The 26891-nt window shown below is 34.5% G+C and overlaps 5 protein-coding genes across 5 annotated transcripts; all 5 read left to right on the top strand.

Annotated features, from left to right (window-relative positions):
• The first annotated feature begins 3243 nt into the window (after nucleotides 1–3243).
• On the top strand, nucleotides 3244–11858 carry LOC102580934 (uncharacterized). Its single transcript, XM_006343649.1, has 3 exons — nucleotides 3244–4507; nucleotides 6241–6377; nucleotides 10692–11858. The coding sequence occupies exons 1-3, from the start codon at nucleotides 3244–3246 to the stop codon at nucleotides 11856–11858; spliced, it is 2568 nt and encodes an 855-aa protein (XP_006343711.1).
• A 3344-nt stretch (nucleotides 11859–15202) lies between these two features.
• LOC102580591 (aspartic proteinase nepenthesin-1-like) lies at nucleotides 15203–15805 on the top strand. The gene has a single exon (XM_006343648.2). It carries the CDS (start codon nucleotides 15203–15205, stop codon nucleotides 15803–15805), a length of 603 nt encoding a protein of 200 aa, XP_006343710.2.
• Nucleotides 15806–17166: 1361 nt separating this feature from the next.
• On the top strand, nucleotides 17167–18468 carry LOC102580256 (protein ASPARTIC PROTEASE IN GUARD CELL 1-like). The gene has a single exon (XM_006343647.1). It carries the CDS (start codon nucleotides 17167–17169, stop codon nucleotides 18466–18468), a length of 1302 nt encoding a protein of 433 aa, XP_006343709.1.
• A 509-nt stretch (nucleotides 18469–18977) lies between these two features.
• Nucleotides 18978–20321, top strand: LOC107059921 (protein ASPARTIC PROTEASE IN GUARD CELL 1-like). Its single transcript, XM_015307021.1, has one exon. It carries the CDS (start codon nucleotides 18978–18980, stop codon nucleotides 20319–20321), a length of 1344 nt encoding a protein of 447 aa, XP_015162507.1.
• A 4170-nt stretch (nucleotides 20322–24491) lies between these two features.
• Nucleotides 24492–25214, top strand: LOC107059920 (protein ASPARTIC PROTEASE IN GUARD CELL 1-like). Its single transcript, XM_015307020.1, has one exon. The coding sequence runs from the start codon at nucleotides 24492–24494 to the stop codon at nucleotides 25212–25214; it is 723 nt and encodes a 240-aa protein (XP_015162506.1).
• Nucleotides 25215–26891: the final 1677 nt, after the last annotated feature.

The raw sequence follows: 26891 nt of genomic DNA, 5'->3' as shown, positions 1-26891 counted from the left end.
TAATTCGTTTTTTTTTTTTTTAAATTTCGTTTATCTTTTTATTTATTTTTAAGTTTTTTCCAATTAACAAAAACATTTCTTTTTTTTTTAACTTGTTATAACCTGAAATTTTTAATGCTATAGCTTGAAAGTCTAAATCTACTGTTATAGCTTGAAAATAGTACTATATTATATGTCATATATGAAATTTACACTTTTTGTATATATCTAATGTATATCAGAGTATATCGGATGTATACAACCCATTTTTCCGCTTTCCGGGACCTGTACATCAATTCCAAAGACCTGTTCTTCGATTTCTCAAGGTTGACTGACTCGATAAAAGAATTTTAGGCCTCCATGGCCCATTGGAGGAGGAAAACGAACGAGAAAGAATCCATTTGGACTCCAAAGAGATTTGGCAGACAACAAGACAAAATAAGATGAGGATCAGTATCAATTTCCAATAGAAACAAGCAAATGATGAAGTAATATGAAGCACTAACAAGAGAATCATAAGAATACATAATATGAGAAAGTAAGGCACAAACATAGGAAATGAACAAGAAATTAATAAGAGCAGGGGCATTAATATTATCTCATGACCAAACAAATGACACATGCCATACATTTCGACATACATTTAACAACAAACCAAACTATAATCCATTTGAAAAGTTCAAAGATTTAACCGGCTGCATCCCATTATAAAATAAAAATTAGAAGCATGATTTCTCTTATAACTTTGCACTAAGATAATAACTTTAAAATCCCGCACCACCGCTAATCATAAATAATTAAGCAACAAACTTTAAACGAAACTTGATCATGCTGAAAAGATGAACTCAACAAACATTCAAGATGAACTTAAGCGGAAAACAATATCCTTCGATTCGAGATGAACTCAACAAACATTCGAGTAAAGAAATGAAAATAAAATAAATAAAATGGGCAGCACTAAAGATACAAGATCGAACTTAAGAGACTTCAAAAAAAAAAACACACACACAATCATGAGTTGCAAACACGACTACAACAACTGAAATATAAGAGAAACACAACCAACATTCAAGCTGTGTTTGCACAGAGATAGATTTTATAATATCGAGGCAGCATATAAGAGTTCAAAATGACCGAAACGACAACCAAGGGGACAAACGAACAGTAAAGAAGACACAACTGTGTAACCAACACATTCGAACTGAAAACAAGTGAACATCAAACCATTTTAGACAAAACGAGGCCGAGATTCAACTAGTCATATAGATATAAATCGAGTTAATGAACATAACGATCAACATATAATATCAAAGCAAACTTCATTGATGTCGAATCCATCCTTACTGTCCAAAAACTCGCAGGAAAACAAGATTAAAGCGAGTGCTAAATGAAAGAACCAAATACTCTTATTAACAGACCCTATATCAAGTGTTGAACACACACAACGTCCTACATTGAAACAGAATACAAAAGAAGGCGAGGTTACCTTTTTTCGGGCAGCGATTGGGACGACGAGCTCGATTATGAAGCAACCCCCACTACCACAACAAAGTTTCATTGGAGAATCCTCCGAGTTCCCGAAACCAATGTTTTATTAGGAAAATATAATTTAGACTGATTTTAAGAGTCGCCACTTAATTTTTAAGGTGAAATTAAGAAAACCAATTTTTTTCAACAGATTAAAATAGAAATCAATTGAAAATATACAAAAGGTTCGAGGTTCTTATTAGCATTTTGAGAAGGGGTTTAAAGCACCCAAAATGTCCGCTAATACTCGGTTATCCGGCGATTAATTATTTGGCTAAAATAATTTAACTCAATTCATTTGGGCAAAAAAATTTATAGTTAGGACCATTTTAAGGGAGAAAAACTATTGAAATATTATCTAAACTTGCTGCGTCGTTTCGCTGAAGAATAAGAAGCGCGGGTCTGGGTCGGTCGGGTACTGTATGGCGTATTGTATGCTGTATTGTATTGTTGTTGGGTTATTTGTAATAAGAGTGTTGGGACTGGGTTATTGTTGTAAGAGCTAGTGGGCTGCTGGAAAATGAATAGAGAATGGAGTGGGCTGAAATGGTTTAAGGAAAAAGGCCCAAAATGATATTGCAATTGTTTTAGAGGGAGGTAAAAAGGAGCAAGTTTTGAATTAAGAATTTGATCAAATTGATTGAAATCGTAGCCAATTAAAATTAAGAACTTAGTCAAATTGAATTTAATTAGCAAATTTGACTTATAATTAAAGATGACAAATTAACATAATTAATTAATGAGCTTCCTAATTTAATCGATTATAAAACAATTAATTTAATTACAAACTAATTAACTAGAAACTATAACTTAAACTAAAGTAAATTAATAAAATACTTAACTAAAATGTAAATCTTTTGAGATAATTTTCGATATTTATAAAATAACGTGATTGTCAAAATTGAGTGTCAACAATTGATTCATGTAATTAATCAAGAATTGAACAATGTTACAATTTTAATTTCTTGTTCCTCATCTAATTTCAGTATTCGTATTGATATTTGATTAATTTGAATTACACCATAAATAGACCAAAATTAGCAAATATTACACTTTAAATATGAATTTCCTAAAAATCTTTTTTTCCCTCATAGTTCTCATTAAATTTAACAATCATAATTTTTTAAATATTTGAAGGAAAACAAAAGTAATCAAATTTGACCATCTTAAATGACTAGACTGCTCAATAATATATTTTAAAAACTATTTAAGACTATCAACGTGGATTGCAATGAAATAATGGTTGAAATATCTTCAACTTTGACCAAAATTCTCGAGTTCAAACCCGGGAATGAAAAAATCTACCAAATTTCATATAAAGTCAAATATTTTCTTTCATTTGACAAGAATAAGTAGGAGTCAAACTTTGATCCTCTTAATAGTTACATCGGATTAAAATGGAAAATAAATATATGATATTAGCCTTATTAAGAAATGATTTAATTCCTAGTTGTTCAAAACTATGACTCATCAAAGAGAATCATATCTCTATAATCAACTTTTGGTGTTTTTTCCTTTTTTGACATAAAATTAAATATTTTCAATAAAACTAAATCAGTATATATAAATGATTGCAAAATACCTTTCCTACACTAATTTCTATACAAAATGGAAAAATCACTCCATTTTCACCTTTTCATATCAATTTTTTTCTCAATTTTGTTTGCAGTTTGGGGCAATGAAAAATATTTTTCACCCCTAAACTCCACTTTAATTAAACAAGCTAAAGAAAGATTTATGTCTCTTGATCCATCTAAGCTTCCGGATCCTCCAATGCCATCCTATGCTTTTACCATTTACCATCGCGATGTATTTGAAAAGTCAAAGTTCAAGAACTATGACTCGTTACTTAAAAATAGGCTTGCTCGATGTGAGGATAGAGCAAATTATATAGCTTCAATTCTTGAGGACAACAACAATGTCAAAGAAGGTGCAAATTTTAAAATCCTCGAAAAGGCTCCAAAATCAACAAGTGTTTATTTTGCACATGGTGAGTATGTTGCGTCTTTTTTGTTAGGCAGTAGCGAAGTTAAGACTTTATTGCAAATAGACACTGGTAGTGATTTAGTTTGGTGGCAATGTGGACCATGTGAGGCAAATAAGTGTTACAAGCAAGTAGATCCTTTATATTTCCCTACAAATTCGAAAACATATCGAAAAATCGATTGTATCTTACATGGTTCAAGATGTTTAGATGATGTGGACAAAACTTATAAATGTAATGCTTATAATAATGAGTGTACGTACGATATTAGATTTGTAAGTGGACAAAGATCTAAGGGTTTTATGGGAGATGATGTTATTACTTTTGTTTTAGACCATCGACCCATTAGGGTTACATTTGGATGTGGCAAAGATCAAATGGGTCGAGCCAGTTTTAGTGGTTACTATTCTGGAATGGTTGGTCTTGGGCGAAGAGTAAATGTCGGATCATATTCATTACCATCACAATTTGAGGCGGATTTAATGTCCATATGTCTACCCGGATTTTTTTCGGGAAAGTCATCTTCTCTTAGTTTCCATACCGCCACGTGGCCAAGGACAACATCGGCAAAATTATTACAAAATTATAAATTCCCTTTATTTTATTATGTCAACCTTTATAAAGTTTTTATTAACGATAAGGAAATTCCGGTCCACCCATCATGGTGGACTTTTACAAAAGGTGGTGGTGGTGGGGTTCTTGTGGATACAGGTACATTTATTAGTCGATTTCCTCAGGATTTGTATACCGTATTCCGTTACATATTCAGAAGTGAAATAAAAGATATTCCTCTGGTTGAAAGTCCATACAAGTCTCTAGACACATGCGTTAAAGCGGATCCAAGTGGACGAGAGTTGTACTTTCCTGTTGTGAAGTTGTACTTTGGCGATGTAAACCCTAAGAACATGTTGTTATTGGCAAAAGAACGAGTTATGATACACTTTGATGGATATTATTGTTTGGCTTTCATGGGGTGGAATAGATCTCATTCAATAATAGGAACTAATCAACTTCAAGGTATAGGATTAACTTTTGATACATCAGAAAATACTTTGTCATTTGATTTAGATGCATGTAGTTGAGATTTATAAATTTCAAAATGTTACAATTTAAAGTTTGTATCTTTTATTTATTAGTGAAATCATAAAAGCTATGGCCATATATAGATGTTGTTGTTTTTCTTTGGTTCGAATCTTGTATATGTTACTAGAAATACAGTTTCATTGACATTCGCGTGATTACTTAATGTTGTTTTTCTTTGATTCGAATCTTGTATATGTTATCATCTCGTTATGTGTCCTTATGGTTACATTCCTAAAATTAGGGATGAACATTTGGTTTTTCGGTTGAGCTTTGTATTATTCAATTTCGATTGAAAAAAAATGTTATTTGCTCCGAACTAATTAAAACAAATTTGGTTTGGGTTTTCTCTTTTTAAGTTAAATTATCTCATATAAGATAATATCAATATAATATATTTCAAAAACTATTATAGAGAATGAGAAGCAACAATCTTAAATCACATAAATATTTGTTTCCTACTCAATTAATGATTAATACATTGGACGAGAGGGAGTTGCTCCGATGGTAAACACCCCTCACTTCCAACTCGAAGGTTGCGCGTTCGAATCACCAAGGGAGCAAAAAGGGGTGGGAGGAAAAAAATGATTAATACATTGTGAATGGTGAAACTACATAAATACTCCCCCTGTCCCTAATTACTAGTAGAATTAAAAACTTAAGATTTTCAAGAATATCCACCCTTTTCAAAGTAATTAATTGAGGCTATAATAGGTAAAAATTTTTTTTGTCATTTCTTGATTTGTCAAAATGAACAAGTAATTAGGGACAACTAAAAATGGAAAAGTGGACAAGTAAAAAGTGATGGAGGGAGTAAAGTTCCAAAATAGCATAGATTTCCATGATAATTCATGAGATTCAATACTTTGTTTAGGAATTATTTTTATTGCAAAATTAATTATGTTTCTTTCTTTGATAATATAAAAATCAAAAGGGCGTCAAATTCTGAACCTCATAGTGATTTTAGAAATGATAAAAAGGAAAATAAATAAATATTGGCTTCTAAAAGAGAATCAAATCTCTATAACTAACTTTGTTATTATTATTTTTCCTGTTTTGGCATAATTACAAGAAATTTCAAAGATATTTTAAAATTTAAAAACATTTAAAAACTCTATCAATATGATAAAATAAATAAATATATATATACATCTTAAACATTAGTCAAAGTCGAGATCGTTTGACTCCTATGAAAATTTACTATTGGTATTCATTATGTCTTAATAAGGAGTATAATTCATTTTGTAGTTGGAGAGAACTAAATTTACATAATAATTTGACTACTTTCTTTTATTTGACTACTATGTTGACATAAAATTGAAAAAACTAGTATATACATACATATATATTTCAAACCAAATCAAGCAATTACAAAAATAATTTCTATACCAATGGAGAAGTTTCACCTTTTCATTTCAATTATTTTCTCAATTTTGGTTGTAGTTTTGAGCTATGAAAAATCTTTTACACCCCTTAACTCAAGTTACATCATGGAAGCAAGAAAAAGATTTATGTCTTTTGATACAACTAAACTTCTAGATCCTCCAAGGCCATCCTATATTTTGTCGACCTTTATAAAGTTTTTATTAACGATAAGGTAATCCCATTGTTTCCATCATTTTTGCGGAATATTGGAAATGACATGACCGGTGGTTGCATTGTGGATACAGGAGCAACTATTACCAATTTCCCTCCAGATTTTTCTTATGTATTCCGCGATACATTCAGAGAGGAAGTAAAAGATATTCCTTTGTATGATGCTCCACTTGGATCATTTGACACTTGCTATATGGTGGATCCAGGTGTGGTACCAACTTTCCCATCGTGAAGATGTACTTCGGTCACCAAAGCCCGGAGAATTTGTTGTTACTAGAACAACAACGAGTCGTGGTGCATGAGAGGGGGCTATTCTGTCTGGCTTTTAAGAAATGGAACCACCCCCTCGCGATTATAGGAAGTTATCAACTCCAAGGTATAGGATTAACTTTTGATACTGCAACAGATACTTTGTCTTTTGAATTAGATGCATGTAACTAGTTACTAGTTTGTTTTCATCTTTTTTTTATTATTATTGTCTATTGACACCAATGTTGCTATTATTCAAATATAAATTCTCGATTTTAGGAATTTCGTTAAAGGTGTTCAGAACTTTAGCATATATCTCTAAAATGTCATTTTTGACCTATATACACAGATTAATTTCTTATATGCAACCTTAACGGAGGGTGTTCAAGTGACCACCCTTGGGTCAATGCAACCGTATTTCAGGGTCCCCTGTTTGGTCATATAGAATCGAGCAACTGTTCAAACAGAACACGACAGTTCCATACGCGTTCGATATGGCTTGTTGTTTGAAAGATGTAGAGAGGTTAAAGCAGAGCAATTGTGAAAACTCGCCAATTAGTTCCATGCCAGGAAGACTAATGCCTAAAAGTTTGTTCTCATCAAGATACCAGCAATGAACTGTTATAAGTTTGAAATACGAAACCTTTTGTCTAATTGTGACCAAGAAGCCATTATATTAAAATGTCAGTTAGCAAAAAGGGTAAATATGCACCATTTATTAAATGAGGGGTATATATGCATCACTTTTTTAACGAGGGTATATCCGCTCTAAATCACAAAGTTAATGGACATATTTTGTAGAGTGGGTCAAAAGTCCTACATTAGTTGGGGAATGGACTGGTGATCTGCTTATATGCATTTGTGCAATCGTCCCTTCATGAGTTAACTTTTGGAGTTGAGTTAGACCTAGGTGTCAAATCTTTACATGGGCTTCCGGTCCACGCTCCAATTGGGCCTGAATGTGAAGGGGTTGTTACAGTGGGTTGGGTGTGTTTGGTATGAAGGAAAATGTTTTTTCATGGAAAATGATTTTCTATAAAATGTTTTCCAGGAAAATAAGTTATTTTTAAACTTATTTTCTCATGTTTGGTTGGTGAGTGAAAAATATTTGTAGTGTATGATTGATGAATGAAAAACATTTTTCAGAAAATATCTTTAATTTTTTGCTAGAGTAGAAAATATTTCATGTTATGACTCACATGGTCTATGTCGGTTAATGACTACTTCCCACAATAATGAACCAAGGTTACTTTTAAAGTATCTCACATACATGTGTTTTAAGGATGATTTAACTTGCATTGACCATGATCACGATTTATGTTTTCTAACCTCTTATCTTATGTTTTAACTTGGTCTTTGCATGTCATGAAAAGTCCTTTTAGCATGATTTCATAACTTTTATGCATTGCAATCATACTTGGTACATTCTTTGTACTAACACATACTCTTGCCTACATTATTTCACTAATGTAGGGTTCGACGCTCCTATTCCGCATCCTCGTGGCTAGTAATCACCTTAGTAGCTTTTGAAGAGTAGTGAGTCCTCATGTTCCGAGGACCAAACATTTTATTGCTTATCGTCTTTACTTTTCAAATATTGTATGTGATGTATGTGTTACGTCCCAATCACTCTTGTTGTAATAGATGGCTTTGAGACTATGTTAGACTTCCGCTTCATTTTGTCAAACTCTTTGATATAAAACTGTCTTTCAAACTCTTTCAGTTCTATTATATTGTATGATGTATGCTAAGTGACTTATGTAGAGCCTCTCGGGGTCTTATATGTCATGTCACGTCTAGGGTCTACTTTGGGTCGTGACACCCGAACCCTACTCTAGACTCTAACACGTAACCCGATACTCGACCCCGATTCGAGATCCGACTTTGACTCTCGACCCAGGTCTTGAATCTAAATTTGGTCCCCAAACCCGACCCCAATCGAAGAGTCAACCTTGACTCCCAACCCAATTTCTGACATCCAACTCATGACCTAATTTTTGAACTAAGACCCAACACCCGACTAGAGACTTGAATGCCGAACCTTGATCCAACCCTGACATCAACACTCGACTTTTGAATTCCAAGCCCTCTTCCAATACCAGCACCCAAATTGAGACCCAACACCAAAATTAAGACTTTATTTCGAGTCAAGACAGACCCGAAGACTGACCTGGGACCAAACTTTCGAAATGGGATCTGACTTCGACATCCGATGCTAACATCCTACCTTGATAATCGATTTGGAACCCAAACCTAAAATCTGACATGAAATCGACCTCGACTCTCAACCTAAAACTTGACTTCAACACTTGATTCAAAACCCTTGAAATTCGATCTCTAATCCTAACCCGAGATAGGAATCCGACTCAATCCAGAACTCTGGAGTTGGGTCTCAAATCGAGGTTGTGAATCAAGTTTCCAATCGAGAATCAAGAGTCGGATCTAGGATCAATAATGTCAGGAATCGATATCAAGACATGAGTTAGGATGTAAACTTGAAGTGTGAGGTTCAAAATAGGTTTTGGGTTATGTTATCTTACTTTTAAAGTAAGTCATTTTCCTTAAATATGAGGAAAATAAGTTGACGTGGAAAATATTTAAGCCAACCAAACATGAGAAAAAATTTCCTTCATACCAAACACATCCTCAAAAGTCCCACATTGGTTGGAGAATGCACTGGTGCTTATATGGATTTGTGTGATTCTCTCCTCATGGGATAACTTTTGAGGTTGAGTTAGATCCATGTGTCATATCTTTACATATTTTCTCCTTTTCCCTATTTGGTATGACATGAATAGTTCTTCGCAAAAAATGTTTTTTCCTAAAATTTGATCTGCTAAGTGCGAGAAGGACAACCTTGGAGCAAGTCAAAGCTATTTACATGTGATTTATAGGTCACATGTTCAAGCCATGCAAAAAAAAACAAAAAAAAAAACTAGAAAACATTACAAAGTCTTTTTCAAATCTCGTTGGGCAAGGCCAATTCAATGTTTCAAGCCCATATTGACAGCTCTAGATACCGGCCTTAATTCTTGTAAAATGATCTCATGAGATTTCATGCTCTCAATTTAGGAATGATTCCTGAAAAAGAAATATTTTTATTTACTTGACAAAATAATAAAGAGGTGTCATATTCCTATCCTTTTTGTAGGTAATGGCAGAAAATCTACTATTAGTCTATTACTCTCTCTGTCCCAGTTTATATGACTTACTTAGTCAGTCTAAAAATAATACATTTCTATAATAAGTAACAATTTAACTTTAAAATGTTCATTTTATCTTTAATGAAATGATTTATACCCAACCAAACCAATTTCTATCACTTATTTTAGACCACAAGTTTCAAAAGTTTTTTTTTTCTTAAACTCCGTGCTGAGTCAAACCAACTCATATAAAATGGGATGGAGAGAGTAATTTTTTTTTATAGGGAATATAATTCATTTTGTAGTTTGGTCAAAGAGAACTGAATATACATAATTTAACTCCTATGAAAATTTACTAGTCTTTCGATTCCAAATACACATATCTTAAATGTTGGTCAAAGTCCAGATAATTTTAAGGTAAGAAAATCTACTATCCCCTCCGTCCACTTTTATTAGTAATGTTGCGCTTTTCGAAAGTCAATTTGACTAATTTTCAAAGTTAAAATGATATTTTAAAATTTAAGAACATTTAAAAACTAAACAAAAAATACTAAAAGTTAAAAAAATTTCTTCAATCAATAAAATAAATAAATAAATATATATATATATTAAGATATTAGTCAAAGTCGAGATCGTTTGACTCCTATGAAAATCTACTATTGGTATTCATTATGTCTTAATAAGGAATATAATTCATTTTGTAGTTGGTCAAAGAGATCTAAATTTACATAATAATAATTTGACTCCTATGTTGACATTAAATTGAAAAACTAGTAATATGTGTATATATATATATATATTTCAAACCAAATCAAGCAATTAGAAAAATAATTTCTATACCAATGGAGAAGTTTCACCTTTTGATTTCAGTTATTTTCTCAATATTGGTTGTAGTTTTGAGCTATGAAAAATCTTTTTCACCCCTCAACTCAAGTTACATCATGGAAGCAAGAAAAAGATTTATGTCTTTTGATACAACTAAACTTCTAGATCCTCCAAGGCCATCCTATACTTTTTCCATTTACAATCGTGATTTGTTTGAAAAGTCAAAGTTCAAGGACTATGACTCATTACTTGAACATAGGCTCGCTCGTTCTCAAGCTAGAGCAAACCATTTGGCTTTGATTCTCTAGAATGGTAACGTGACAAGGCCACACGGAGCACGTGAGAGTAAAAGGGAAAACGGAAAGGTTCCCACATCAACAAGTATAGAATTCGCAAATGGTGAGTATGTTGCATCTTTTATTCTTGGGACTGATCAAATTAAAAGGCTCTTGCTAATAGACACTGGAAGTGATTTAACTTGGTGGCAATGTGGACCATGTAGACCAAATAAGTGTTATGAACAAAAACATGAACCTTTATATGATTTTACCAAGTCTAAAACATATCGAAAACTTGATTGCCTTGCTCAAAGTACAAGTTGTGTATACAAGTCCAAGGTTTATGACTGTATTCCGTATGATAATACATGTATCTATGATTACAAATACGCGGATGGATCAAGAACAAGAGGTTGGATTGCAGACGAAGTGATTACTTTTGTTTTAGACTCAAATCCGGTAAAGATTCTTTTTGGATGTGGCAGAGATCAAACGAATGGAACGGCTTTTAGTGGTGAATATTCTGGTATTGCTGGCCTCGGACGAAGAGTAAATATAGGTTCATATTCTTTACCATCACAATTGAAGGCAGATATAATGGCGTTATGTCTACCGGAGTTTTACTCCACAAAACCATCAACACTTAGCTTCCACACAACGCCATATAAGAAAAAAACATCAGCACGACTAATACCAAATTACAAATTACCTACATTTTATTTCGTCAACCTTTATAAAGTTTTAATTAACGATAAGGAAGTCCCATCGTTCCCATCATTTTCGCTGAATATTGGAAATGGCATGACCGGTGGTTGCATTGTGGATACAGGATCAATTGTTACCAATTTCCCTGCAGATTTTTATGATGAATTCCGTGATACATTCAGAAAGGAAGCAGGAGATATTCCTTTGTATGATGCTCCATATGGAGATTTTGACACTTGCTATATGGTGGATCCAGGTGTGGTACCAACTTTCCCCGTTGTTAAGATGTACTTCGATCACCAAAACCCGGAAAATTTGTTATTACTAGAACAAAAACGAGTCGTGGTGCATGAGAGGGGGCTATTCTGTCTCGCATTTATTCCATGGGACCAAAACATCGCGATTATAGGAAGTTATCAACTTCAAGGTATAGGATTAACTTTTGATACTGCAACAGATACTTTGTCTTTTGAATTAGATGCATGTAATTAATTAATTTGTAGATGTTGCAATCTAAAGTTGTACCCAAATCTACTATTGTTATTATTCAAATAAAATTTCGGTTTTAGGAATTTTGTTGACGGTGTTCAAAACTTTAGTATGTCATTTTTGACCTATCTATACACACAATATTAACTTTTTTGAACGCCTCGTATATTAGTCCTATGTCAGGAAGACTAATGCCTAAACCTTTTTTCTCATCAACATACCAGTAATGTACTGTTATAAATTTGAAATATGAAACCATATGTCTATTAGTCGAAATTCGACCAATAAGCCAACATATTAAAACTTTTGAATTGGGATCTAATCCCGACACTCAAACCGAGACCCAACCCTGACTCTTGACTCCAACCAAACAGAACACGAAGGTTCCATACGCGTTCTAAAACACATGTTATTAGAGGACTTTATTCAAACAACGACAATTACAATCATCGGATACATAGCTCCAGGTATATTAGAACTTTTAAACTATATGAAAATCTAATATTCCCTCCATTCCAAAAAAGTTGTCAAGTTTCGCTTCTCAAGAATCAAATTAACTAATTTCAAAGCTAAATTAGATTAACATTTGTTAGGACCGAAATAATCAGGTTCAATGATGAAGCCAGGTTCAATGGTTGAGCCAGGTTAAAAACTGGTGTTCATCATGGCGGGTGTAGTTCTAGCCGCAACCTTTTTGATAGTAGTGATGATTTTTGTTGGAGAAATTGTTTCAGAGAGGTTCTCTGTGACGAGACATAAATTTTGCAGAGGAGATGCAAGCTATTGAAGAATATGTGAAGAGGGGAGCAAATTTATTTTGTCAGAAATTCAAGCCAAGAGGGAGATTTGTTGGGTATTTGCCCTGAGTTTCTTACCATAAATAGGTTTTCCTTTTTCGAAAAGGAAAACATAAAGTCTCCATATTTGGCTAGTCCTTTTCTTGTAGTAAAATGTTTATGACTCTATAAATAGAGACTCGTTCCTTCTAACTTAATCAACATTCACAATGTAGTCCTAGGGGCTTTGAGAGTTTTGGTTAGGGGGAGAATTTGTGGGACACAAGTGCTACGTTATCACTTGTGTAAACCTCCTTATAGTCCGAGTGAATCGGTTGAGGTTATTTTTCTCTATATTTTGTACTCTCATATTTATATAGTTGATTGTTCATCTCCTGTGTTGACGTAGGTCAATCTAGCACAAATGCACAATATACACCGATGTTTCTACTATTCAAATAAAAATTCTATGTTTTAGGAATTTTGCTAAGGGTGTTCAAAACTTCACTATATATCTCTAAAAAGTTGTTTTTGACCGATATACACTATTATTTTTTATATGCGCAATATAGTTTTTCAACATTGTGCATTTTGAGTGACCATCCTTAGGTAAATGTAGCTTCGCCACTAGAAGGGACGATGTATTCTTCATCAAGCCTATGCCGAACTCGTACCTATAATGGTGGCTACCCCTGCTTCTAGTCCACATTCAACTTGATTCATTTCAGGGTCCCCTGTTTGGTCATGGATTTGAGCAATCGCAGCAACATTCCAATATATTTGTTGCATTTTGTTGGCCTATCGATCACCATTACCTTTGTTCTCATTTGGATTATCACTGAAGCGTCTTCTTAGCACTGCGTAAGCCAAAGGGAAAACAAAAGATGTATATAGAGTAAAGTGAAAAGCGACTAACCCATCACAAAACTACAAACAAACAGAACACGACAGTTCCATACGCATTCTAAAACAGGTCCAGTTGAAAAAACATCATTGACAAAACATGACATTTAATATGTTGTTAGCAACACAAAATGTCTTGAGTCGAGGTAAGGAGCCGATTTCAGGTTGTCTAATTTGAAGATATTAAGAAAAGAGCAATTTGCAATGCCACCTGGAATTCGTTGATCAAGAGATCAAAAGTTACAATAAATCCGATTAATACTATATCCGAAGGAATGGTACCATATAGCTTGTTGTTCGAAAGATCAACAATCTTGAATGTCTCGTGGAGACTCACCCATTAGTTTCCTTGAATTCTATAACTTGTATGTTTTCTTTGTTTCTAAAAATCTCGCATCCAGAGTCACTAAAGCTTTTAACGACATTTATATCCACTGCTGGTTATAAATACTGATATTTGCTATAGTGTAACTTCTCCAGAGCCATTCCATCATCTTTAACTTTGTTACCTAACCTTCCATACATATACCTTTCGATGAATCAATTTCATCTTCCATTTCCAATCTAACAAAGTTGGAATAAAAGAGTTAAGGTGTGTCTCTAAGATTTCGGTCATAGTCTAGGGGATACTTGTGCCTAATCCCAATCTTAAATAAATAAAGTTCCAAAATAGGATAACATTCATTAGATGTTCTTTATTAGGAATGTCTTTTATTAAATTAAATATTTTCCTTAAGTTTGACCAAAATATAAAGAGAATCAGATCTCCATATTTAACTTTGTGTTTCTTCTTATTTACATAACCAAATTGAAGCAATTAGCAAAATAACAATGGAAAAGTTTCTCCATTTTCACCTTTTGATATCAATTATTTTCTCAATTCTACTTCTTGTGTTGGGAAATGCAAATTCTCTATCACCCCTCAACTCAACTTACATTATGCAAACTAGAAAAAGATTTATGTCTCTTGATCCAACTAAGCTTCCCGATCCTCCGATGCCATCCTATACTTTTACTATTTACCATCGCGATGTATTTGAAAAATCAAAATTCAAGAACTACGACTTGTTGCTTGAAAATAGATTTGCTCGATGTCATGCTAGAGCAAGTTATTTAGCTTCGGTTCTTGAATCCCAAAATGGTGCACAAGGAAGTGAGATTCCCGAGCTGGTCCAAAAATCAACGGATATTTTCTATGGGAGTGGTGAGTATGTCGCGTCTTTTTTGATTGGCACTCAAATGATAAAAAATTACTTGTTATTAGACACTGGAAGTGATTTAATTTGGTGGCAATGTGGACCATGTGAGGCATGTTACAAACAAGATCAACCTCTATATGATTCTACTGCATCCAAAACATTTCGAATTATAGGTTGCAATCAACATGGTAAAAGTTGCAGGACTGTGAGTCCAGCCTATTATTGCAATCTAGAAAATTTCGAGTGTAGATATGATATGCATTACGGTGATAATTCACAAACAAAAGGTTTTATAGCAGACGACGTGATTACTTTTCTTGTAGAACATTGGCAAGTTAGGGTCACATTTGGATGTAGCAAAGATCAAACTGGTGAACTAAATTTCAGTTCTTTCGCCTCTGGGATCGTTGGCCTTGGACGCGATCTCACAGATGGATATTCGTTACCATCGCAATTTGGGGGAAACGTAATGTCTATGTGTCTACCATCTTTTGATTCAGGAAAAGGATCGGTTCTGAGTTTCCAAACTAGCAAGTTGCCAAGAGCAAAATCAGCAAAATTGTTATTTAATTATAGGTACCCTTCATTTTACTTTGTCAACATTTATAAAGTTTTTATTAACGATAGGGAGGTTCCGGTGAGCCCCTCGTGGTGGAATTTCAAAGGACCTATGATGAACGGTGGAATGTTCGTGGATACAGGGACAAGTTATACAACTTTTCCTCATGATTTCTATACTGTATTCCGTTACATATTCCGAGCAGAAGTGCAAGATATTCCCATGGCTGAAATTCCTGTCCAACCTTTCGACACTTGCTATAAGGAAGATCCAAATGGTCGTGATTTATACTTTCCTGTTGTGAAGTTGTACTTTGGGAGCGTAAACTCGAGTACAATGTTGCTTCTGGCACAAGAACGAGTTGTTGTGCACTATCGCGGGCTTTACTGCTTGGCTTTCGTTGGATGGAATAGTGAGAGATCAGTATTAGGCATGACTCAACTCCAAGGTGTAGGATTAACTTTTGATACTATATCAAGTACTTTGTCATTTGACATTGATGCATGTGATTGAGTTGTTATATAAAGCTAAACTCTGTTTATCTCTTGAGAATCTTCGTTTTTTTATTTCCTACCAAACGGTAACATAGATGATTATTTCGTAAGTTGGAGTATTCAGCTGACAAAGTGGAGACGACTTGAGGTGTCATAATCACAAAGTTGGAGTGTTTAGTTGTCTTCTATGACAAAGTTAAGGTGTCTATCTATGTATTATGGCTTTAATTGATTTGTATTTCCTGCCACATTTTTCGTAACGGACTAAAATGGAAACTATGTCACATAAACTGGAATGGAAGGATATTGTACTTTATTTGAGTTGAAATCGATCACAAAACCACCAATTAACAGAGTATGGTAATTCCATACGTGTTCTGAAGTACATGATTTTTTGTTGGAAAAGTGGCCATTTACATCTCTACATCTCGGAGCCAAAGTGGTGAGGGAGTGTTTTCCCCCAAATGTGTGACTTCTGGTGCGACCAAATTTAATCTGGCTCCATTATCAGTATCGAACACTAGATGTGAAATCAAAAAAGATTTGTTATTACTCTGTGATCAAATTATACATATAAAATGTTTTCTTTAACACAAACATGATTTAGAATCAAAGCAAATAGATTGAACCGAACTTGCACCTACAACGGTACCTCTGCCCCTGAATCTAGCCACATGCAGTGGTACTTCAGGGTCACCTTTGATTTCATCTAGTGTGAAATCAAACGCGTGTTTTTATATTATATCGTCTATATCTCATTTTTAGTCCAATGAATCAAGCATCTATCAATAAAAGTATATCAATTATCATTTTATTCTTGAATTACATAATTCTGACATTATTATACCAATATTGCTTGTTCACCAATCAAACGGCCAAAAGTATATCATTAAATTAGCATGTCCTCGTTTAATATCGACATTACAATCTTTATGTAACGTGTTCACCAATCAAACTATCCTTACGTGGGGAAATGATCCCGATTCTTTTCCTCTGAAGTGGACAAATATTATTGGACAGAGGGAGTATATAATTGATGAGATGTAAATAGGAATTTTAATTAATAAAGTTCCTAAATAGCATAGATTCCCTAAGATTAATTAATTCTCTTTTTAGGAATGTATTTCTTGTAAAATAAAATATTTTCCTTAATTGGACAAAAATATACAGAGAATCAAATTAAACCTCTATATTTAAATATGTGTTTCTTCCTATTTGCATAAACAAATTGAAGCAATTAGCAAAATACCAATGGAAAAGTTCTACCATTTTCATCTTTTCACTTCTATTATTTTCTCAATTCTATTTAATGTGTTGGAAAATACAAATTCTCTATCACCCCTCAACTCAACTTACATAATGCAAGCTAGAAAAAGATTTATGTCTCTCGATCCGACTAAGCTTCCCGATCCTCCAATGCCATCCTATACTTTTACTGTCTACCATCGCGATGTATTTGAAAAATCAAAATTCAAGGACTACGACTCGTTGCATGAAAATAGACTTGCTCGATCTCATGCTAGAGCAAGTTATTTAGCTTCGGTTATTAAATCTCAAAATGGTGCAGGTGAGATGCTTGAGCTGGTCCCAAAATCAACGGATACTATCTACAGGAATGGTGAGTATGTCGCGACTTTTTTGATTGGCACTCAAATGATAAAAAACTACTTGTTAATAGACACCGGAAGTGATTTAGTTTGGTGGCAATGTGGACCATGTGAAGCATGTTACAAACAAGATCAACCTCTATATGATTCTACTGCATCCAAAACATTTCGAATTATAGGTTGTAATAAATATGCTTTAAGGTGCAGGACTGTGGATCCAGCCTTTCATTGTAATCAAGAAAATTTTGAGTGTAGATATGATTTGGTCTACGGGGATCATGTGCAAACAAAAGGTTTCATAGCGGATGATGTGATTACTTTTAATTTAGACGACCATCGAACGATTAGGATCACATTTGGATGTAGCAAAGATCAAACTGGTGAAAAAAATTTCAGTGCTTTCTCTGCTGGGATTCTTGGCCTTGGTCGTGGCGATGGTCAATATTCTTTACCATCGCAATTTAGGGGTCACATAATGTCTATGTGTCTACCAACTTTTAATTCAGGAAAAGGATCAGTTCTTAGTTTCCATACAAGCAAATGGCCAAGAGCAACATCAGCAAAACTGTTATTTAACTATAGGTTCCCTTCATTATATTATGTCAACATTTATAAAGTTTTTATTAACAATCGAGAAGTTCCAGTGAGTCCTTCATGGTGGAAATTTAAATCAGATATGGGTGGTGGAATGTTGGTAGATACAGGGACAACTTTTACCCTTTTACCTCATGATTTTTATATCGTATTCCGTTACTTATTCAGAGAAGAAGTACGAGATATTCCTATGGCTAAAGATCCAAGCAATACTTTCGACACTTGCTATAAGGAATATCCGAGTGGTGGTAACTTATACTTTCCTGTAGTGAAGTTGTACTTTGGCAGCGTAAACTCGAGTACAATGTTGCTTCTGACACAAGAACGAGTTATTGTGAACCATCGCGGGGTGTACTGCTTGGCTTTTGTTGGATGGGATTACGATTTTTCAATATTAGGCATGACTCAACTCCAAGGAGTAGGATTAACTTTTGATAGTTCAGCAAGTACTTTGTCATTTGACATAGATGCATGTGATTGAGTATAAAAATTGGTACTAAAAGTTATTTTGTTATGTTAGTCTCATCGATAGGTGCCTTGAAACAAATTCTTCAGTCATCTTACCATCCAACTAGTCTTTCTTCCATACTTCCTTTTGGGCCAGCCCAGCATATCAAGCCCTTTGCCAACAAATTCATTCTCTCAATTTACGAAATATTTTTGTTTATTAGACAAAATAATATATAGGAGTCAAATTTTGCAGTTATGATAAGAAAATCTACTATGGGGAAAATTGAATTTACATATTAACTCCTTTTGGATTGTTTTTGCTGTTAGTCCAAGAGAATTGAATTTACATATTAACTCCTATCTTGACATAAACTAATATATATATATGAGTGCAAGGAGTAGTAGACATATCTCAAACCAAATCAAGCAATTAGAAAAATAATGGAGAAGTTTCACCTCTTGATTTCAATAGTTTTCTCAATTTTGATTGTAGTTTTGGGCAATGAAAAATCTTTTTCACGCCTCAACTCAAGTTACATCATGGAAGCTAAAAAAAGATTTATGTCTTTTGATATAACTAAACTTGTCGATCCTCCAATGCCATCCTATACTTTTGCCCTTTACAGTCGTGATTTATTTGAAAAGTCAAAGTTCAAGGACTATGACTCGTTACTTGAGAATAAGATTGCTCGTTCTCAAGCTAGAGCAAAGCATTTGGCTTGGATTCTCGAGAGTGGTAATGTGACAAGGCCACATGAGAGTAAAAGGGACAACGGAAATGTTCCAAAAACAACAAGTGTACAATTCTTAAATGCTGAATATATTGCAACTTTTAATCTTGGCACTGATGATCACAAATTTAAAAGGTACTTGTTAGTAGACACTGGAAGTGATTTAGTTTGGTGGCAATGTGGACCATGTAGCAAAAATAAGTGTTATGAACAAAAAAATGAACCTCTATATGATTTAACTAAGTCGAGAACATATCAAAAAGTGAATTGCAGGGCACAAAGTACAAAATGTTTACTAAGGCCAAAGATTATTGAATGTAGTTCGTATGAAAATACATGTGTATATGATTACAATTACGAGGATGGAGGAAGAACAAAGGGTTGGATTGCAGAAGACGTGATTACTTTTGTTTTAGACCAAAAAACAGAAAGGATTCTTTTTGGATGTGGCAGAGATCAAACGAGTGGAAAGCCTTTTGATGGTGATTTTTCAGGAATTGCTGGCCTCGGACGTAGAAGGGCTGGTGGATATTCTTTACCATCGCAATTTGGGGCGGATATAATGGCCATATGTCTACCGGACTTTTTCACCACAGGAAAATCAACAATTAGCTTCCACATATCACCATTTAAGAGAAAAACATCAGCAAAACTATTACCAAATCCCGCATTACCTCTTTTTTATTTCGTCAACCTTTTTAAAGTTTTTATTAACGATAAGGAAGTCCCATTGCCGCGGAATATTGGAAATGATATGAACAGTCGTTATTTCGTGGATACAGGAGCAACTTTTTCCTTTTTCCCTAAAGGTATTTATAAAGTATTCCGTGATACATTCAGAAAGGAAGCAGGTTTTCCTTTGTATAAATCTCCACCTTCACAATTCGATACTTGCTATAAGGCGGATCCAGGTGTGGCACCAGATTTCCCCACTGTGAAGATGTACTTTGGTCAACAAAAACCGGAAAATTTGTTGTTTCTAGCAGAACGCCTAGTCGTGGTGCATCAGCAGGGGCTATTCTGTCTTGCTTTTATGTCATGGAAGAACCCCGTCACAATTATAGGAAGTTATCAACTCCAAGGTGTAGGATTAACTTTTGATACTGCAACAGATACTTTGTCTTTTGACATAGATGCATGTGGTGCTGATTGAATTTTTTTTATAAATGTTGTAATCTAAAGTTATATCCAAATCTACTATTACTAGAATTTGTTTTCATCTTTTTTTTAATTGTTATTGTTGATTGACACTACTAAAAATGTGGTCAGGAAATCTGTCCGAGTTTGGCTTGTCTGAAATGTTTCTAACAGTTGGACATTCCCGTTTTTAGTAGTGTGGTGATCGATGAGAGATGCAGGTCCCTCAATCGAGCACAAATGCACAATAGACAACAACGTTCAAAACTTTAGTATATATTTACCTATCTATATACACAATATTATTTTTATATATGGATAACAACGGTTACCATCCTTTGGTCAATGTAGCTACGCCACTAGAAAGGATGACGTATTCTTGATCAAGCCTATGCGAACTTGTACCTATAATGTTGGCTCTACCCCTGCTTCTAGTCCACATGGAACTGTATTTTAGGGTCCCCTGTTTGGTCATGGATTCGAGCAATCACAGCAACAGACCGATATATTTGTTGCATTTTGTTGGCCTATCGATCACCATTACCTTTGTTCGCATTTGGATTATCACTGACGCGTCTTCTTAGCACAATGTAATCCAAAGGGAAAAAAAATATATGTATACATAGTGAAGTGAAAGGCGACTAGCTAGTAAAATTAGTAACTGCAAAAAGATAAATAAAAGATTTGGATAGACACGTTTGTCAACCGCTTCAGTTAAAAAAATTGAAATTGAAGAAACTATTAAATGTCATTTTTATAGAGACTCACTCCATTAGCAAAACTTCAATGGAAAAGCCAGAAAAAATGATTTATCCTATTGCGAGAGTTTTCCGCTATACATGATTTTCAACAATACATATTGCAATTATTAAAAGAAACAGGAAATTTGTTGGAATTTTTAAACGTGATTATGAAGCAGTGAAGAAATAAAGGTAGAAAAAGGGTTGTTGTAATAGCTTTTATGATATTTATTTGGCGAAGGAGGAGTAATTGCACTTTTTTATGAAGAACAAAATGAATAATTGAGTGTATTTCTTCTATCTTAAGGGTAGTATATGTGTAAGAGAAGAGAAGAATCGACATTACAAAAATAATGAAGATGAATTGAGAACAAGAGGAAGATGAAGCCAAGGAAGGAGATTAAGAAGAAGAAGAAGAAGAGAAACAAATAGAGGAACATGCTAATATGATAAAAGAAATGCGACAAATTAACTAAAGAGTTGCATTGAAGAATAATTGTTGTGAGTGTAGATTTTAACTTAATTCATTAAAGGTTAACTTAGTTTGGAGCTCTGACAAGGCCACAATGAGCACATGAGAGTAAAAGGGACAATGAAAAGATTCCGAAAACAACAAGTGTACAATTCGCAAATGGTGAGTATGTTGCATCTTTTATTCTTGGCGCTGAAAGGTACTTGCTAGTAGACACTGGCAGTGATTTAGTTTGGTGGCAATGTGGACCATGTAGACCAAATAAGTGTTACGAACAAAAAAATGAACCTTTATATGATTTAACTAAGTCAAAAACATATCGAGAACTTGATTGTCATGCACAAAGTACAAAATGTTTATTAAAGCCCAAGGTTTTTGAATGTCGTGAATCTGATAATACATGTGTCTATGATTACAAATACGCGGATGGAGCAAGAACAAGAGGTTGGATTGCAGAAGACGTGATTACTTTTTGTTTTAGACCAAAATCTGGTAAGGATTCTTTCTGGATGTGGCAGAGATCAAACAAGTGGAACAGAGTTTAGTGGTGAATATTCTGGAATTGCTGGCCTCGTACGTAAAAATATGGCTGGTGGATATTCTTTACAATCGCAATTTGATGCAGATATAATGGCGATATGTCTACCGGAATTTTACTCCACAAAACCATCAACAATTAGCTTCCATACAACACCATTTAAGAAAAGAACATCAGCAGGACTAATACCAAATTCCAAATTCCCTACATTTTATTTCATCAACCTTAATAAAATATTTGTTAACGACAAGGAAATTCCATTGTTCCCATCATTGTCACGGAATTTTGGAAATGGCCTGACCGGTGGTTGCATCGTGGATACAGGAGCAACTGTTACCAGTTTCCCTGAAGATTTTTATGAAGAATTCCGTGATACATTTAGAAAGGAAGTACGATGTATTCCTTTGTATGATGCTCCACTTGGAAATTTTGACACTTGCTATATGGTGGATCCAGGTGAGGTAGCAAATTTTCCCGCTGTGAAGATGTACTTCGGCACCAAAACCCGGAAAATTTGTTGTTACTAGAACAAGTGAACAACAACGAGTTGTGGTGCATGAGAGGGGGCTATTCTGTCTGGCTTTTACGAAATGGAAATACCCCGTTGCACTTATAGGAAGTTATCAACTTCAAGGTATAGGATTAACTTTTGATACTGCAACAGATACTTTGTCTTTTGACTTAGATGCATGTAATTGATTGAGTATCTATGAAAAAAAATTAAAAGTTGTACCTAAATCTACTTTTACTAGTTTATTTTCATCCTAAAGATATGTCATATGAGTCTAATTCGATCACAAAAGCTAGCTCATGAGGGGAGGAATGTCCAAGTTAATATAAGCAAACAACTAGTTCATTCCCAACCAGTGTGGGATTTTGACCCATATTAACACCCTTCCCCCTTCACGCCCAAGTCCAACTGGAGCGTGTATCGGGAAACGGGGATGGACCTGACTCTGATACCATGTAAAGATAGACATTTGAGCCTAGCTAACTCAACCCTAAAAGCTAGCTCATGAGGGGAGGAATGTCCACGTTAATATAAGCAAACAACTAGTTCATTCCCAACCAGTGTGGGATTTTGACCCATATTAACACCCTTCCCCCTTCACGCCCAAGTCCAACTGGAGCGTGTATCGGGAAACGGGGATGGACCTGACTCTGATACCATGTAAAGATAGACATTTGAGCCTAGCTAACTCAACCCTAAAAGCTAGCTCATGAGGAGAGGATTGCTCAAGTTCATATAAGCAGATGTGGGGCTTTGACACACTCTAACAATTATCAATGAAGCATCTTCTTACATTACACCATAAATGATCTCTAGTGACAATTAATTATCGACAATAGCTTAATTGCCCAAAAATAATTTTTTTTAGAGGCAATTACTAGTGATAATGCACTCTTTGTAAATGTTGCTAAAGTCTATAGTGACATTGGATCTAAAGAAAATTAACTAATGCTGGTAAAGGTTATCAGTCTTTGTTAATGTGCATATTTATTGTTGCTAAAAGCTATTCTTGTTGTAGTGTTAGCACCAAGCAAGCCAAAGGAATAAAAAGATGTATACAGAGTAAAGTGAAAAGCGACTAGCCTTTCACAAAACCACAAACAGACAGAACACAACAGTTTTATACGCGTTCTAAAACAAGTTCCAGTTGAAAAGCACCATTGACGAAACGCAACACTAGCCTTGTCAACGTGTTGTTGACAACACCAAAATGTCCTGAGTCGAGGTAAGGAGCCAATTTCAGGTGGGAATTGGACCTTATAGATTATTGTTGTCTAATTTGAGGACATTAGGAAAAGAGCAATCTGCAATGTCACATGGAAGCTATCAACTCGACTTAGTGCTAGAGGTACCTTAACTCACATCCAATTCACCTCTCACACTTAGGAATTGACATGTACACCTAGGAACCATAAAAGTTTCACCCAATTCGGTCTAATTACATTTGTAGAACAATTCAAGTCTTAGCCAGAAGTTTGAGGTGTTACAAATATAACGACACATTATTTCGAGACTTTTTTCCTCAAGTCTTTTAAAAGAATTATAGTTAATGAGATGTGTAAATAGGAAGCTTAATTAATATTTGACCCAATGTGAATAGAAAAACTACATAATTAAAGTTCCTAAATAGCATAGATTTCATGAGATTTATTAATGCTCTTTTTAGGAATGTCTTTCTTGCAAAATTACATATTTTCCTTAATTGAACAAAAATATAAAGAGAATCAGATCTCCATATTTAACTTTGTTTTTCTTCCTATTTGCATAAAAAATTTGAAGAAAGTAGAAAAATACCAATGGAAAAGTTCCACCATTTTCACCTTTTCACTTCTATTATTTTCTCAATTCTACTTATTGTGTTGGGAAATACAAATTCCCTATCACCCCTCAACTCAACTTACATAATGCAAGCTAGAAAAAGATTTATGTCTCTCGATCCGACTAAGCTTCCCGATCCTCCGATGCCATCTTATACTTTTACAGTTTACCATCGCGATGTATTTGAAAAATCAAAATTCAAGGACTACGACTCGTTACTTGAAAATAGACTTGCGCGATGTAATGCTAGAGCAAAATATTTAGCTTCGGTTCTTGAATCTCAAAATGGTGCACAAGGAGGTGAGATGCTCGAGCTGGTCCCAAAATCAACCGATATTTTCTACGGGGGTGGTGAGTATGTCGCGTCTTTTTTGATTGGTACTCAAATGATAAAAAATTACTTGTTAATAGACACTGGAAGTGATTTAGTTTGGTGGCAATGTGGACCATGTGTGGCGTGTTACAAACAAGATCAACCTCTATATGATTCTACTGCATCCAAAACATTTCGAATTATAGGTTGCAATCGACATGCTTTAAGGTGCAGGACTGTGGATCCAGCCTTTCATTGTAATCAAGAAAATTTCGAGTGTAGATATGATATGATATACGCGGATCATTCACAAACAAAAGGTTTCATAGCAGATGATGTGATTACTTTTAATTTAGACCATCGTCCGGTTAGGGTCACATTTGGATGTAGCAAAGATCAAACTGGTGAAAAAAAATTCAGCGCTTTCGCTTCTGGGATTCTTGGCGTTGGTCGCGCTGTTCAATATTCTTTACCATCGCAATTTGGGGGGCACGTAATGTCCATGGGGCAGTTCTGAGTTTCCATACTAGCAAGTGGCCAAGAGCAACATCAGCAAAATTATTATTTATTTATTTATTTTTTTAATCAAAAGTTTGAGGCTTATAGCCTCATTTATTTCCATTTCAAAAACAATCAGGCCCAAAACTGGCCCAATGTTGGAACTAAACAGAACAAAAGAAAAATCTAAAGCTAAATAGACAAAGCAACATCTGAGCAGTACTTTCCTAAAAATGAAGGAAGATGAAGAGGCGTAGAGGTGTTGGCATCGGAGATGGCGTCGAGCATCATTTTCAGCTAAACCAATTCCTGCGCTAAGTCTTGCAATAACTTCAACTTCATCTTCTCTCTGGAAATACTTGAAAGAGCTACACTTCGTTGCACAAATTATTGTTCATGAGTATGTTTGCTGTCAAAACGATCTTCTTGAGCTGTGGAACTTAGAATCTGAATATTGTAAACGAAACCTCAGGTACAATTAGTTTTCCTTTTATCAATTTGAATTCGGTGGATTGAAATCTAATAGATTTAATACCACCACCAGAACCTAAATCCACAAAAAGATTACTGATTAATTTGTGAGGTTATGCTGATACATCTCCACATCACTTGTGTAAGCAAACAGTACCTTTATCATCGTCCAGTTCTTCTTTCTCCTCTAATGAACATTCAGTAGTTTTCTAACACCTGAATGAGCAGTATATGAAATTTAACATAATTATAGATTAAATATGCTACTTTAGCCCCATTGAGTCCTGATTTTATATCATATGTAACACCTCAAAGCTCTCACCAGGTGCATGATATATTAACCAACGGAAACTAATTCAGACATCTTGAGGTATGTTAGTAGCGTACTCAATCTATGATTCATGTCAAACTTCATATGGAGTTGAGACTTGATGCAATGAAGATTACTGTATGGAGTCATACTTGTTTGTCTTATTCTCAACTGTGGAATGTTGTGTTTATCTAAATTGATGATTCTTCTGCCTTCACTTGGGACTTCCTGGAAATGGTTAAAATCATATGTACCTTGTTGTATTTGACTGTCTTATCCTCAATTGTGGTGTGCTTTGTTTATCTAAGATGATGATTCTTTTGGCTGTATCTGGAACCTCTTGAAAAGATCTAAATTCATATGTACCTGCAAAACGAAAAACCAAGTTAGCAAAAAAATCAGCAAGAGTATTTCCCTCCCTTAAGGAGTGTTGTACTCTTACTGACATAGAATTCCTTAATCTGTTGATGGAATTGACCTCCATTGTCACATTCCAAGGTATTTCCCACTCTCCATTTAGCATATGTACCAAAGCCAAAGAGTCGGTTTCAATTATAATGTTTTGAAAATTGTTTTCCAAACAACATTGAAGACTTTCTCTAATAGCAATAGCTTCAGCAACTAGATTCGTAGAATCAGGAATCTGCACCCCCTTAGCAAACATCAACTCTCCTTCATGGTTTCTGATACAAAAGGCAGCAGCACTAGGTCCAGGATTACCCCTTGAAGCCCCATCTGTATTACATTTCAACCACCCATCTGGTGGAGGATACCATTTAACCCATTTCGAAATAAACTCAGGCCTGAAACCATCTAATAAAGCAACCATTTGAGGCCAAGTGGAAGGGATATCAGTGTATTGAAACTTCAACTTCATGAATTTCTGAACAGTACTACTGATGTCCCAAATCACTT

This window comes from Solanum tuberosum, unplaced genomic scaffold, assembly GCF_000226075.1.
Source record: "Solanum tuberosum cultivar DM 1-3 516 R44 unplaced genomic scaffold, SolTub_3.0 scf00047, whole genome shotgun sequence".
NCBI classification, from domain to species: domain Eukaryota; kingdom Viridiplantae; phylum Streptophyta; class Magnoliopsida; order Solanales; family Solanaceae; genus Solanum; species Solanum tuberosum.
Note: the sequence above shows the minus strand (reverse complement) of the source record. Positions and strands in the feature narration are given on the sequence as shown.